A 15,952-nucleotide genomic window follows, 5' to 3' on the forward strand; every position below is an offset into this window, starting at 1 on the left:
TAACACTGTACCTCAGCACCCACAGCTCCTAACACTGTACCTCAGCATCCACAGTGCTGTCTAACCCTGTACCTTAGCACCCACAGCGTGTACTTGGACTTGGACTTGGAAGGCTAGGAGAAAGGTGCAGTGTGTATGTGTGGCATGTTCACTGTCTGAGGGTACAAGATGAGAGGCCTGAAGGAGTTACACAGGCCTCACTGGCAACTATTAAATTGTTTTATCGTTTCAAGTACATATATACATTAGTTACTGAAAAAACCAAAACAAAAACCCACTAAAAAATGTTTTTCGCTGGGCGGTGGTGGCGCATGCCTTTAATCCCAGCACTTGGGAGGCAGAGGCAGGCAGATTTCTGAGTTCGAGGCCAGCCTGGTCTACAGAGTGAGTTCCAGGACAGCCAGGGCCACACAGAGAAACCCTGTCTCGAAAAACCAAACCAAAAAAACAAAAACAAAAAAATGTTTTTCATTTTGTTTTGAGACAGGATCTTACTATATTGCCCAAACATCTAGAAATCATGGCGAGGATGCTGTCTCAGCCTTCTGAGTGCTAGGATTACACACAGACCACCAGGCCCTATCCAATAAATATTATTTTTGAGGTCTCTTATTTTGATAGCAGACAGGAAAAGATGAGAAAGGAGATTTCCACAGTTCATTTCATACACTACATGGAACAGGGCTATGTTAACACTTACCTTTTTATCAGTGGCTTGAAGTTCTTCAAAAACTTTCTCTAAGGTCCAACTTCAAAAGAGGAGAAAACAAAAAGGGACAGAAGTGACAACGTGATTTCTGTGTGCAGTGCAACCCCGCTCCCCGCAGTGACCGCCACCGTGCCCGCCGGCAGCCCCACTCACTTGGCTTCCATGTACTCTCGAGGGAGCTCCTCGGCTTCATCGAGCGTCATCACTGACGTCCGGATCTCCTGCTCCACCAGGCTGTCCACCATCACCCGGAAGTAGGCCCACACTGTGTCTTCCCAGGTGTCACAGACCGGAAGGAGCTTTTCATCCATTCCAAAAGAGAAACACAGGTACAGTCAGAAAAAAAGAAAGGAAAACCAATTGCCCACTGACTACAAACTTTAATAACCCTTCTCCCAAACTAGAACTTCTTAGACGTTTCTGTGGTGAAGACTTCTTCCATACCAAATTCAGTCACATTGCATTCTACTATCAAAGGGTATTTCAAATCATTGGAGTGTGCATCAGAACAGCTGTAGAAGCATGCACAACAAAAGCTCTGGGGAACTCGTACATGGATTTAAGCCCACGCAGCACTGTGTCAGCCCTGCATTTCTACATAGACTCTGGGTACAGGAGTCAACAGGACACAGGTGCTGTGATTCTTCATAAGAGCCAAGTGCAGGCCTACAATCCCTCCGCCGAGGAGGCTGGGGTGGAAGGGCAATGAGCTCCAGGGCAGCCTGATTTACAAAGCAAGACCCTAGTCTCAAAACCCAAATAAAAACATTACAGCAAGAAAAAGCAAGTGTGAGCCAGAATGAGCTACTTATCAAGAAACTACAACAAAGTAACAACAGAAACAAGCTAACAATCAAAAACCATACCCAGAAACAGAAAAATGACCACCACACATATGTGGGTCGTGTCAAAGGCAGCAGGCTGTCACTGTCCCGCTTTCTGATGGTCTCTGGCCTGGAGGCTTTTAGAAAGCAGCGTGAGTCTGCTATACACGACTGTGAGAACACTGACGTATTTGGTTTTATTCCATAGAAAGAGTTAAACATTACCACACTGCATACCTGCTTAAGATTCCCACTCAGTGCTGCGTAAATCGCTCTTTCATATTTATTAAAAAGTTCCTAAAACACAACGGGTAAGAAGGTTGGTGGTTATTACTTTTCCTAGTGTGTAAGTCTCTTCATAATTCTTCTGGATGGATCCTAGTCACTTAGTTCTTAAGTGACATCCAGTGACTGTCGGTGACTGATCTAGGGCAGCAGGAGGGACTTTTTATTTTGATAATTCCAAAATCTTCAGAGAAAAACAATCAAACATTAACTCTCAAATACAGAGAGCACACAAGGCCATTGCAATGGTGGCTCTGGTCCCCTACAGTAGATACACAGAACCAGCCTAGGTAGGTGCTCTCTTGTCCGGGGGTCTCAGCAGCAATGCCTGGCCATGCTGGCCTGGGGACAAGGCCAAGCTCAGGAGTCACTGCTTTGCATCCAAAGCACAGTGACAACCACAACCTTACCCAATTTATTTTAAGGCTCTGTCATCGGAGTGTCAGCATTTCTTGTCATCAAATAAGCGACTCTGGAGACTCCCCTTTCTACTCCTCCAGGGCCATCAACAGGCAGCCCGTATCCCTTAGTGGCTGGGTAATCTAACAAGCCCCTCACGTCTGTGATTTCAGTTACACCACATCCAGTTTGCATGGCTGTGCTACCCTTCTTAAATATTCTCACTCTCAATTCTCTGACACCTAATTCAACAAGCAAATTCCAGGTCTTTAAAGAAAAGTGCCCAGTTTATTGTACTGCTACATTTTTATCAAGTGTTTGACCGATGCAAAAGTCTGCATTCATTGCCTCTAAAGCCCTTTAGTTTTCATTTCAACACAATTATTACTGTGTGTGTGGAGCATACAGATGTGCGCCTCTGTCCTCTGTCTCCTCCAATAAGGCCGTCAAGCCTGTGCGGCAGTGCCTTTACTTTCTGAGCCATCTCTCCGGCTCCTGCTTTTATTCACTCTCTGCATCACTGACAGCATCTCAAATCACTCTCTTGTAACCCCACTCACGTACAAACCCTGTGAGACTTCCTGCATGATCCTGCATTCTGTGGTGACTTTAGGAATGTGTTCCTCATGTCACACAGGACTGGTTCTTCCTTCATGAGCTTTCTCTGCAGCCTCACGGACCTCCCACAGCTCAAGCTTCCCGACCTAGGGATGCACCTTTATCTCCTGAGTCTTCATTCTCAACATCCCAAATCTACTAAGCTTTAAAGAGTTAAGTGTGACGTTGTCTGAGAAGCTGGCATGTTTCGTCCACAGCGCTTCAGCCTCACAGTCACATTTAACTCTTAGTACCGAGCGTCTGCAATTCTGCTAAGTCATAGGGCCTACTCCTAGCTTGACTACAGCCTCTCTCATGCTCACTGAACACTCGTAGCTCCTCAGCACACCGTCATTTAATTAAACAGGATGGAGATCTCAGGGAGTGTTCATTATCTTACATCTTCAGCCATTCTCCAGCAACTAATCTTCCAGATCCGTCTATATGGATTGCCTTCAACAGGTTCTAGCTCTGTCCCTACAGAAGAGAAAAGGGAAAGCCACCATTTAAAATGAAGGATCTCAGTCACTCCTAGAAGGAAACTAACAGAAGCATACAGAGCTAACTACCTCCACAGCCAACATACCTCCATTCACATTAGGGTCATGGTACAGTTTCCAGCCTTCCAGGGTTGCGGCTCGCCATGCTTGGCCACACCGTTTACAGAGCCGTTGTGCCTTCAGAAACCAGAAGGAATGGTTAGTGACATCATTAGTACAGACCTGAAAAGCACTGTGCTTTGTTGTAAAGCAAACCCAGTATGACAAGACTAGCTACCAAGTGGTACCAGTATCCCAGGGGATGACGGAGGAGGCAACCGGCAACGGCATCCCACTTGACCCACAGCTGTGTGGCTGAGGCTGCTCCCTCTTTCTTTTGTCAGGGCCAGGGATCGAACCTGGGCTCCACACATGTGAGGCAAGCACTGTACCAACTGAGCTCTTTCCTGAGCCCCTTACTGTCCTAACAGTCCCTTCTTCCTTCATGTTAGCCTCACTAACAGGGCACTATGGCACTTGCTCACTAACATGAAGTGTTACTAAAAATAAATGGATTGGATGGACCATTATTTATGGAATAAAAAGCTATTATAAAAAAAATCTCTGTTGCCGGGCAGTGGTGGCATATGCCTTTAATCCCAGCACTTGGGAGGCAGAGGCAGGTGGATTTCTGAGTTCGAGGCTAGCCTGGTCTACAGAGTGAGTTCCAGGACAGCCAGAGCTACACAGAGAAACCCTGTCTCGAAAAACAAACAAACAAAAATAAACAAACAAACAAATCTCTGTAAATCAGGCTATGGTACTGATGCATGGCTTTAGTACCAGCACAGAATGAGTTCCAGAACAGTCAGGATTACACAGAGAAACCCTGTCTTGAAAAACCAAACCTACCAAACGAACAAAACAAAAAACAAACAAAATCCCACCTCTATAATGAGATCTATCACTCATTTAATCCACTGACATTTCCTTAAATTCAGCAGCCAGGGAAATGGGAGAGGCAGCAGTCTTAAGTGTGTAAGGAGTATCACCTGGTGTCTGTCACCCTTAAACACGAGAAGGAAAAAAGGCTGTGACCGGAACAAGGCAAAGGCTGGGCTGCTGAAGAATTTGCCATGAGCTCCGGAAACCAGAGGGCACTGCTCGGAAATCACAGCCGTGTGCGAGGGTAGGGCAGGACACTGGAGGGGACCACGGCGTTGAAGAAGCACAGCGGGCCACCAAGACTCTTCAAGGCTCATCAGCAGGGTCACGTCGCTCACCTCTTCTGTCATCCCAGCCCGGATGAGAGTGAAGAGGTACTTCAGCAGTCTGACCTCATCTTCTCTGTCCAGGTCATCGAGTGGCATTTTCTGTCTAATGGGAGCGTCGGGGTCCTACAAGAAACAGCCCCCATGAACGGGACATACTCAGAACTACATCCATTGAACATTTCTCTACCTCAGTGGGTCACGGTGCTAGGGATCCAGTTGGCACAGCTCTACTGCTGAGACTGTAAGCTACAGCGCTGGCCCTACATGCTCCTACACACATCATAAGACCATGTGTCATGATGACTCCATGGAATGTACATACACAAGTGAATGACTTTCAAATCTGCTAATAAAGAGAAGGAAGGGTTCCTAATGGGCCTGTTTGTCTGCTGCTCCCCCACCTCAAATAGAGTTTGTTGGCCCAATACAGTCTGCGCCTAGTCAGCTCAGGATAGCACCACCTTAGCCAGCTGGGTGAGGTAACACTGCATTACTTGAGCTTATTCCCTCACTGTACAGAGAATAGACTTAGAAAATGAACAGACACAAAGGAAAACCCGAAGGACTGTGACTAGAGACCATGGTTACTAGTACATGGAGACTGTGACCTATCCCTAACCTTCTGAGAACAGCAGGAGAGCTCACTCAGTGCTCAGTTTGAGACGACTCTCATGTAAACCACAAGGGAGCTGGAGTATAGCTCAGCGGTGGACAGGCTGCCCACCTGGGCTCAGTCCTCAGGAGAGCAGACACAACCAAACAAATACAACACCCAGCCCTTCACAAACAACCAAAACAACAAAGCCAACTACATAACTACATACTAGTCACTAATGAACAAGGAAAAGTATCCCAGAGTACTCAGAAGGCAGGGGGAGGGTCTCAAGTTCAAAGCCAGATGGGGTGACACACACATACACACACATACACACATGCACACACGCACACGCATGCATGCACTAAACAAACAAACAAACAAACAAACAAAACACCAAAAGTGAGGCTGGAGAGATGGCTCTGCAGTTAATCAGAAGTTCTGTTCTTCGGAAAACCTGAGCTAGGTTCCCAGCACCCAGGATGGGTGGCTCACACCGCCTGTAAGTCCAGGAGGCCCTGTAGCTTCTTCTGGTTTGTGTAGGCACCTGTACTCACAAGTGCACATGTCCTCACACACAAATATACATATGCACAGAGAAAAAATCAATCATGAAAAACACAAATTTCCACAGAATTTCTAAAACCATTACTCTTATGTACAATTTTAGTGTGTTTTTTGAACATTTAGTGACAAATAGCACATACAATCACAATAAATTTCAAACAAAAATGATTTTAATGTGACTAAAGAAAGGATATGACTTATCTTTAAAGTCAACTTTCACTTCCAAGAGCACTTACTGTTCTGGCTACTTCTAACTGACACAAGCTCAGTCATCTGAGAGGAGGGAACCTCAGTGAGGAAAGGCCTCTGTAAGATCCAGCTGTGGGGCACTTTCTTAGTGATTGATGGGAGGGCCCAGCCCACTGTGGGTGGGGCCACCCCTAGGCTAGAGATGCTGGATTCTGTAAGAAAGCAGGCTGAGTAAGCCATGGGAGCAGGGCAGTAAGCAGCACCCTCCGCTCTGTATCAGCTCCTGCCTCCAGGTTCCCCAACAGCGATGTGGAAGCATAGGCTGAATAAACCCTTTCCTCCCTGAGTTGCTCTGGCCATGGTCTCATCACAGTAGCAGTCACCCTAACCAGGAACTTACCAGTTCAGTGACAAGAGGACGAGTACTTCCTATGTAAGACAGTAGCTGACGCTGCTTTAAGGAGTGGAGGGTATTTTCCCTGAAAAAAGAAATACCAGTTTTCTAAAGGGGCAATCTGAATACTATTTATTTATTTTCTAGATAACAACATCATCAAAACAAAAACACACCCCACAAAAATACCTGTGTGTTCAAAACAAGGAAAAAAACAAACAACAACAAATGTAGAAAAATCCAGAGTCCCTAACACAGACAGACAGTTTGCCTCAGATGAGGGAGGACGGTGCACTCCTTGTCATGCTTCGGTGGCCAGTCACAGCCTGCATCTGTCTAAGTCTCTGCCTTTTATTGTGTTGTCTGTGTGGTCCTGGATGGTCAGGAACGCACTCTGTAGACCAGCTGGCCTGGACCTGAGACTCACTGGCCTCTGCCTCCTGGTTCTGGAACTAAAGGTGCGTGCCACCGCACCTGTCAGCTCCCATTTGTTTCAGTATTTAAGAAAAAAGATAAGCCCAGAAGATGGAGCTGGAGTTCCAGGAGCTGGAGTTCCAGGAGCTGGAGTTCCCGGAGGCTGCAAACCGTCCAATGTGGGTACTGAGGATGGAGCTCAGGGGTTCTGGAAGAGCACGGGTGCTCTTAAGCACTGGGTGTCCTTCCAGATGCCCACTTATTTCCTCAATAGTGCCTTTTCTTCTCTTTTTTGAGACAGGGTCTCTCTATGTAGCCCTGACTGGCCTGGAACTCAAGAAATCCACCTGCCTTTGCATCCCAAGCGCTGGGCTTACAGGTGTGCACCACCGCTGCCCGGCATAAAAAGTATTCTTAAGATAAAATAATACAAAGGCCCAGTAACTTACCAATATACTGATTTTGCATAAAACTCAATATTGTCGGAGAAATCTCCAATCTCATCTTTGGCAGTGCTCTCCAGCCAGTCCACCACCAACTAGGAAAGAGACAAAAGGAGAAAGGTCTCTCCAACTCCAAATTGCTTTGCTTTTAGTATCCTTCCATCCATCCTTATCTGAAGTTTCTGATATCAAATAACTTTTTCCAGCCACGATTTTTACTTTATTAAGATACACAAACATACAACAATAAACAGTACTTCACATAGGACTAATGGTATTTGTAATAGTCTAGCCTTGGAAACACAAAAAGGCTGTTATTTAAAAGTTATAGAACAACGTTCCACATTTCTTTTAATTACAAATAAGAAAAAATCAAGTAAATGAAAAAGAAAATTAAGAAAAGATTTTAGGTTAAAAAGTCATTTGCCTTTTCTCCATGACTCTAAAAGAAAGAATTTAAGAATTCGGTTGCACCTGGCTCTGCCGCACCAGTGAGTCCCTCTGAAACAGCGCTTCCACAACTGTCTTCTCGCTGGCATTAATACCCTGTGACAGACACAGGAAAGGGAGGAAAGAGGACGATCTCAGATGACTTCAAAACCAAGGCCAGTTACAAATGAGCACCTTTAACAATCTGTGTATTATTTACCCTTTGCTTTACGGGGCCTTCTCTTTTGTTTTTAGACAGGGTCTCACCGTGTAGCCCTGGGTGGCCTGGAGCCCACAGAGACCTGCTTGCCTCTGTCTCCCGACTCGTGTATTATAGGTGTGTATCACCATGCCTGGCTGTATACATATTCTTAAAAAAGTATTCATACGGGCTGGAGAGATGGCTCAGTGGTTAAGAGTACTAACTGCTCTTCCAGCAGACCCAGGTCCAAATCCCGGCATCTACATGGCAGCTCCCAACTGCCTGTAACTCCACAGATATCCACAGACATGTGTGAAGGCAAAACACCAATGCACATTTAAAAAAAAAACAACAACAAAAACAAACAAACAAAAATGAACCAAAAAACACACAAGGCACACACACACAAACAAACAAACAAACAAAAAACAAACAAACAAAAAACAAAGAAATCAAGACTGCTGGGCAGTGGTGGCGCACACCTTTAATCCCAGCACTTGGGAGGCAGATTTCTGAGTTCGAGGCCAGCCTGGTCTACAGAGTGAGTTCCAGGACAGCCAGGGTTACACAGAGAAACCCTGTCTCGAAAAACAAACAAACAAACAAACAAACAAAATCAAGACTAAAAATGATTTCTGAAGCCAGGTATGTAATGGTGATGACATACTTTCATCATAGCATTTGTGGGGCAGACCGAGGCCAGCATAGTCTACAGATCAGGACAGCCAGGGCTACACAGAGAAACCCTGTACTGAAAAACCTAAATAAGTAAATAAAATTGAAACTACACACTGTTTACTTCTTACCCGACAGTTTAGTTTGTTCTACTTGTATCTTTATGCTTGTGTCTGAGCTGGCACACAGCTTAGTGTCACACAGTGTTAGCCTGACAGTCTGCCTGTGAGCTGGCACACAGCTTAGTGTCACACAGTGTTAGCCTGACATGAACAAACTCGAGTCTACCCCCAGTACTTCGTGAAAATAAAATCTCCCATTTCCACAGATCTAAGGGAAATGCAGGCATGCACATGGAGAGAAGGAAAAGACTGCTGGTTATGGTTTGGTGGTGTAGGCCTATGATATCAGCAGCAGGAAGGTTGACAAAGTCGGGGTGTCAAGAATTCCAGCCACCCAGGTTTACAAGGCAAGACCTATCCTCAAACAGACAAACTAACAAACAGCTCCATCTCCAAATTACACAGAGTTGGTTGTAGCCATGTTACCATGTCAGAAATCAGTATTTCAGAACTTACTTTCATTTAAAACAGCAGAAGCTAACAGACAATAAAACCTAAGTGCTACCCAAGGCGTCTGAAACTGACTTTAAAGCCAGGTCAGGGGTACACACCTGTAATCCCAGTATTTAAGAAGCCGAGGCAGGAGGATTAGATTATGAGTCAGCCTAGGCTACTGAGTAAAACCTGGCTAAAAACAAAAGCAGAGGCTGGAGACATGGCTTGGCAATCAGGAACACATGTTGCTCTTGCAGAGGACCAGGGTTCGATTCCTGGCATTCTGATGAGGCTCACAACCTAACTTCCGTTCCTGGGGATCCAGAATGCTCTTGTGACCTCAGCAAGCACCAGACACACATGTGGTACAGAGACATACACACAGGCCAACACATAGGTCTCAAAAAAAAAAAAAAGTTTTACTTACAAGAAAAATATGAGACCAGTGTAACAGAATACTTGATTAAGTCTCTAGTAATACGATACCTTATGAGAGGGACACATGCCTTAATATCTAGAATACTGGGTCTGGAGAGAGGGCTGGCCCAGCAGTGAAGGCCACTGGCTGCTCTTCTAAAGGACATGAGTTTGTTTCCATCATCCACCCACAAGGGGGCTAATTATCCACTGGAACTCCAGTTCCAGGGAATTCTCAGGCACACATGTGGTACACAGACATATATGCTGGTAAAACACTTCCATAGAATGATAAAATAATTTAAACAATTTGGAGCTGTGCCTACGCTAGACCTTACCTCAGAAACTATAACCAAAAGCAAAGAGAGCAGTTAGGGGTGGATCTCTGGGGTAGGAGAGAGAAGCCAGCAGCAGCAACGACAAGCCTGGCCCTCGAAGGCACTGCTTCCACAGACACTTCTGCTCATGCTTCAGTGAACAAGCTAATCTGCACACTCTTCAACAAAAAACATATACCAAAAAAAAAAAAAGACTTTTTCTGAACTTGTTCTAAAGAATCTCCACAATCCTATACATGAAGATTATATGAGAATGTTATAGAAATAGACCACAAACCTTCAAGTCCTAAATAGTGTGCCTAATAAAATCTAGAGGTACATATAGGAACGCCACATGACCCATCTTAACAGAAATAACGCAGTATTAGGAAAGCTATCATTACAATCTATTATGACAATAAACTACAGAAAGTTAAGAGAAGCCAAAAGAAATAAAAACCAAAAAGACCATGGACTTGTTTCCAGTCCCCTTCCAACTGTCAGCAAACACAAAAACTTCTTTCTTACCAGTGGCCAAGAATTTATATATTAAAACGAGACAGTTGCCACCAAAATAGAGAAGTAAAATAATCTACAACAGTTAATTATGTTAACTGCAATTATATCTTCAGTCTTGTCCTTTATACTTTGGAGAAAACATCTCAGAGATAAAAGTCTGAATTGCCCGTCCGTCAGTAAACCGTTCTCCAGAGACCACGCAGCGATCCTTCAGGCTGTGCAGGCTGTACACAGGCCTGATATCTCTCTCTCTCTCTCTCTCTCTTTCTTTTTTTTGTTTTTTGTTTTTTGTTTTTTTTGACACAAGGTTTCTCTGTGCAGCCCTGGCTGTCCTGGAACTCACTCTGTAGACCAGGCCAGCCTGGAACTCAGAAATCCACCTGCCTCTGCCTCCCAAGTGCTGGGATTAAAGGCGTGCGCCACCACCGCCTGGTACTAATGAATTTTTTTTAAAAGCAAAACTATAACTATGTGCTGGGATGCAGTGCAGCTGGCAGACTTGCCTGGCATCCATGAGGCCTGACTGGGTGCCATCTACTCCCTCATCATCCTGGCAGTTCTGACCCGACAGACTGGTCTAGGCCAGTTTATACTTCGGGAGTCTGTCTCAAAAATGCCCAATAGTAAATAAATTAATAAAAACAATACAAAGTGGTGTGGTGTGTAGGCGTACACCGATAGGGAAGACAGAAGGGTGGTGACTTTGAGGCCATCTGGACTACAAAAACTACAACCTGTCTCAAAAAAGGAAAACAAAACAGAACAAATTATTCAAGAATAGTCTGATTATGTGTGTATGTATAGAATGCACAGAAAACATCTAGTAGGATGTAAAACCAAGTTATTACATTAAATAATTAGAGGGATAGAAAGAACTTTTACCCTTACCAATAAGTATAAATAAATATTTGATTACTTTGAGCATCATTTCTGTATTTGTAAATCTTTTAAATGGGGAAATGCAAACGGAGGGTTGAAAAATCAAATCTCCAAACTACAGTGGAAAACAAATCTGTGATGGAAAAATTAATAGAAAACTTACAGCAATTGCAAACATATTCTCCTCTTCCAATGAAGACTGTATTCTGTCTCTGGGGAAAATACAAAATGAAAAAGCTTTACTTTACAAAAACGCAAGAAGCCACCTTTTAAGCCATCCCACACTCTACTAGGCAGGAACCAATGAGGTGCAGTGAACTCCATCATCACACTGAATGGAGGAAGTAAGCAGTAACTACGTGATCACCCTAGTACCAACACCTGAACACAACCGGCAACCACTACCGTAGCCTTAATGGCACCTAAGGGCACGCAAATTTTTCATATGGCATAATTAGTCATGATTTTCTTTCAGTATTGCATAATAAAACCCAAAGCCACCAGGTCTCTGTCTTTCCTACTTTCTGCGGCCCAGGCTTGCCTCAAACGTTCAGCCTCAGCCTCCTGGGATTACAGGAGTATTGTACTTTGTCTGGCTACAGACTGACACATTTGTAGCTACCAGCTTTATGACTTGATGGTCCCTCTTCTTCGTCCCACACCTGAAGTGTTAGAAATGATAAATCCCAAGATTAGCAAAACCTATCCTAAGCCCACCCCTCACTAACATTGAATTAATTGCCTAACTGGCTTGTTAGCTTCTGTTCCTCTCACTTCCAGGTTGTGTGAGTCCCACACAGCGTTACCTGTACAGAGAGGCGAGCAGCCTCCAGGTGACCATCTCCTGCTGAAGCAGCCAGAGCATGCTGGCTGTCTTGGAGAACTTCTGCAGGCCCGGCGTCGCTCGGCTCACTATTTTACTCAGGATATTCACCTACATGAAAAACACAGATGCAAAGAGGCCGCTTGTCTACAATTCTGAGTTACTAGTATCTCTGCATTGACTACAGAGTGCTAACAGGAATCTTGTACAGTATATATACACAAGCATGTACATTTTCCTAACTAGCTATGGTTTTTAATAGAATGCAGTGTAACATCCTTACAAGAAATGATGCTAATTTGAGCAAGATATATTTACGTGAATATACATAAAAGCTTAATACACTTTAATCTTCAGAGTCAACAACACTACCCACAGGTATGTATGTTCTTCTCCCCACATATCTTCCCAGAGGATAAGTTAAATTTACCTTACAAAGTTGTATAAATCAATAACAATAACTTATCTTAAAATTATGTCTGAAAAATTTATGACATGACAAACCAAGAAAATAAAATTCTTAAAGATTGGTACCAAAATACATTATTTCTAAACAAAATGTCAACAAAGTTCTTCCTTTCTCTAATTTAGTGATCTAGAACCCTTTTGGGGACTGATCACTAAATTTTGGGGATACAAGAATCTAATGAAAACTACCCAAATATTTTCCTTGAAACTCATACAAAATTGTTTAGCAGGAAGCTTTGGGACTGGAGGCAAAGGAAATCTGTTAGAGGTCCTGAGTAGCACACCTAAGGGGACTGAGACATTGTCATCCTCACTAGAATACAAGACTCACACTCACTACCCACCCTGTCAGAAAGCACCCACAGAAGACATGCTCTATCTGAAGACTAGTGCTTAGGAAAAGTGACCTCTGTACATCAATCATTTATGGAATCCTCAATTGAGGGCTGATGAGATGGTCCAGTGGGAAACCTACTTTCTGTCAAGACTGTGGACCTGATCTGCAGTGAAGGGAGAGCCGACTCCCACAAGCTGTCCTCTGACCTCCACACAAATGCTCTCTTTCATACACTAAAACAATGTTTAAAACTATAAAATGTTAGAAGCTGGAGACATGGCTCAGTGGTTCTTCCACAGGATCTGGGTTCAATTCCCAGCACCCACAGAGCAGTCATAACTGTCTGTACTTCAGTTCCAGAAGACCTGACACTTTTTTTAGGTTTATTTTTAATTAATTACGGGTTTGTTTGTGTCTGTGTTGAGAAATGTCCGCAGGGATGGAGTTGCACACAGAGGCTAGAGGAGTTGGGTCGCACTGGATCTGGAGTTTCAGGTGGTTGAGCACTACTCAAATGGATGCTGGGAATTGAACTCAGGTCCTCCGAAAGAGCAGTCTGATCTAAACACCTGAGACCCTGTCCAGCCCAGACCTGACATTCTTCTACAATACAGGGAAGTGCATAGAAACCAACAGAACAAACAAACAAACCCAAAACTATTAAATGCTAAAAGATACAGTGGCACCAATGGTGTACACCTTTAATTCCAGTGCTGAGGAGGCAGAGGCAGGCAGATCTCTGTGAGTTCGAGGCCAGTCTGGTCGACAAAGCGAGTCCAGGACAGCCAGGGCTCTGTTACACAAAGTAACCCTGTCTTGAAAAACAAAAGCAACAGAAAAAACTATATGTTTGTGTGTGTGTGCATGTGTGTGTGTGCATGTGTGAGTGTGTATGTGTGTATTCATTCTGACTTTTGAGATATATGTGTTGTGTATTTGCACATCTGTGAGGGTGTGTAAAGAGTGTGTGCACGCATGTGGACGTCAGAGGTCTCCATCTTATTTATTAATTGAGACTGTGTCTCAGCGTACAGCCCTGACTGGCCTTGAGCTCACAGAGATCAGCTTGCCTCTGCCTCCCAAGTGCTGGAATTAAAGGCAAGCGCCATTAGACCCAGTTTACCACCATAATTTTTGAGAGTGTCTTTCCTGAACCTGGAGCTCACTGACAGACTAGGCTGGCCAGCCAATAAGCAATCCATCTGCCTCTACCCTGACATTCTCTTAACACTGCTCCTCCCAACCCCCTCTACCCCGCACCCCTGCCATGTAGGAACTCAGGCCCTCAGACTTGTGTGGCAAACACGTCCCAAGCCGACTTTGCTTGTTCTCACATGTGAGCGTTTTCTGAAGTGGGGCTCCTTGTTTTATAAAGAGCAGCTTCAGGCTCACGGCAAAGCTGAAGGAGAGCTGGAGAACCAGCGTCCCTGCTCCCACATGTGCACGGACGCCCTCCCTCATCATCAGTATCCTGCCACGGGGTGCCCCTGTTATGTCAGTGAACGGCTTCCTGGATCTGTCCTGTTGCTCCCACAGCTCTGGGGTGCTGGGAATCTGAACGCAGGCCTCCATGTTTGCAGAGTAAGGCCTTTTCTCACTAAGCTGTCTCTCTAGCCTCCAACTTCCTTTCTAAAGAACAGATTCCTTTTCTTCTCCAAAGAGACGAAAACACTCCAAGCACTTAAGCTGACTGAGCACGGGACATACTTGACTTACCTGACTAGCACAGATGTTTTCATACTCTTCTACGAGATCAAAGACGGTGGTTGAAGAGTGCTTCAAGAAAGACTGCAGGAAATCAGAGAACATACTCATGGATGCTAAAACGCAGGGAACGAAGGGAACATAAAGTCAGTAACATACATTAAGAAATTCTTTTCAGTTAAGGCCACAAAGATAACTACAAATCTTTCCCTCTTTCCACAACTCTCTTTCTAAGAACTAGTGATGTGGGGCTTGGATGGCTCGGTGGTCGAGAGCACATGATGTCCTTGTAGAGGAGCCAGGTTTGGTCCCCAGTACGCACACCACACAGGAGCTCACACCCACCCACAGTCACTCCAGGTCTAGGAGAGCTGCTGCCTCCTGCACGGCAAGAGCACCAGGCACTTGTGGTGCACATCCATATGCTCAGGCAAAGTATTCACACACATACATTTTTTTTAAACTTTACAAATGTTTAGTCATGCGGTGATGGCTCACACCTTTAATCCCAGCACTTGGGAGGCAGAGGCAGGCGGATTTCTGAGTTCGAGGCCAGCCTGGACTACAGAGCGAGTTCCAGGACAGCCAGGGCTACACAGAGAAACCCTGTCTCGAAAACAAAACTAAACAAGAAACAAACAACATGTCACACATTTTTAAGTCTGTAAGCATGTTCAGTGGCATTAGGTACATGGATAACAGTGTGGTGTTGCCTCCGCCAAGAGCCACCCACAGAACTCAATGTTTTGTAAAATAAACTCAACTTTAATCAGTAACTCTCTTGTCCATACTTTCCTTACCTGTGCCAACCACGGTTCTACTTTATGTCTCTGTGAGGTTAATCACTTTAGTACCTCATAAAGGCTGAGTGACAGTATTCTCCCTCGAGACAGGGTCTCACGGGGCCCAAGCTGGCCTCACACATAGATGAAGATCCTCCTGCCTCCACCTCTGAAATGCTGAGATTACAGGAGTGTGCTACTGTGCTGTGGGCCTCAGTATGTTTAAATCACACACACACACACACACACACACACACACACACACACACACACTTACTTTTTGAGAGGATTATTAGATGACTTTGGCTGACCTGGAACTTTCTATATGGACCAATCACTCTGAGACCTGAAACTCAGAGATCTGCCTCTGCTTTGCCTGCCGAGTGCTGGGACTGAAGGCATGTGCCATCATAGGCAACAGTGATTTCCTGCATTTTGTTGATGGTGTTTTGTTCCTTTAAGTGTCACGTGGCCCAGGCTGTCACAATTTTGCTACACAGCCAAGGCTAGCCATGACCTCTTACTCTTGCTTGTACTTCAAATGCTGAGGTTACTGTGGGCCGCCGCCTTCATCCTGACTTAGCCCGTTTGCACCATTCAGCAATGTTGGGCCACTTTCACATGTGGATTGCCACTGTCTATGTTCATTGGAGAACTGTCCTTTGCTTGTTTTT

General features: G+C 44.7%; 1 protein-coding gene across 2 annotated transcripts in view; it reads right to left on the minus strand.

Moving 5' to 3' along the window:
• Positions 1 to 15,952, minus strand: part of Nup107 (nucleoporin 107) — a 43,044-nt gene that overhangs the window by 19,000 nt on the left and 8,092 nt on the right. For both annotated transcript variants that reach the window (XM_028759043.1, XM_028759044.1), the window contains exons 6-17: positions 14,509 to 14,612; positions 11,971 to 12,098; positions 11,328 to 11,376; positions 7,644 to 7,715; positions 7,176 to 7,264; positions 6,319 to 6,397; positions 4,577 to 4,690; positions 3,401 to 3,491; positions 3,215 to 3,291; positions 1,771 to 1,830; positions 863 to 1,008; positions 701 to 749 (exon numbers count right to left, since the gene is read on the minus strand). In XM_028759043.1, coding sequence (XP_028614876.1) covers positions 701 to 749; positions 863 to 1,008; positions 1,771 to 1,830; positions 3,215 to 3,291; positions 3,401 to 3,491; positions 4,577 to 4,690; positions 6,319 to 6,397; positions 7,176 to 7,264; positions 7,644 to 7,715; positions 11,328 to 11,376; positions 11,971 to 12,098; positions 14,509 to 14,612 — 1,058 coding nt within the window. The remainder of the gene's footprint in view (positions 1 to 700; positions 750 to 862; positions 1,009 to 1,770; positions 1,831 to 3,214; positions 3,292 to 3,400; positions 3,492 to 4,576; positions 4,691 to 6,318; positions 6,398 to 7,175; positions 7,265 to 7,643; positions 7,716 to 11,327; positions 11,377 to 11,970; positions 12,099 to 14,508; positions 14,613 to 15,952) is intronic.

The sequence above is a fragment of the Grammomys surdaster genome, unplaced genomic scaffold, assembly GCF_004785775.1.
Source record: "Grammomys surdaster isolate TR1022 unplaced genomic scaffold, NIH_TR_1.0 126271, whole genome shotgun sequence".
Classification (NCBI taxonomy): Eukaryota; Metazoa; Chordata; class Mammalia; order Rodentia; family Muridae; genus Grammomys; species Grammomys surdaster.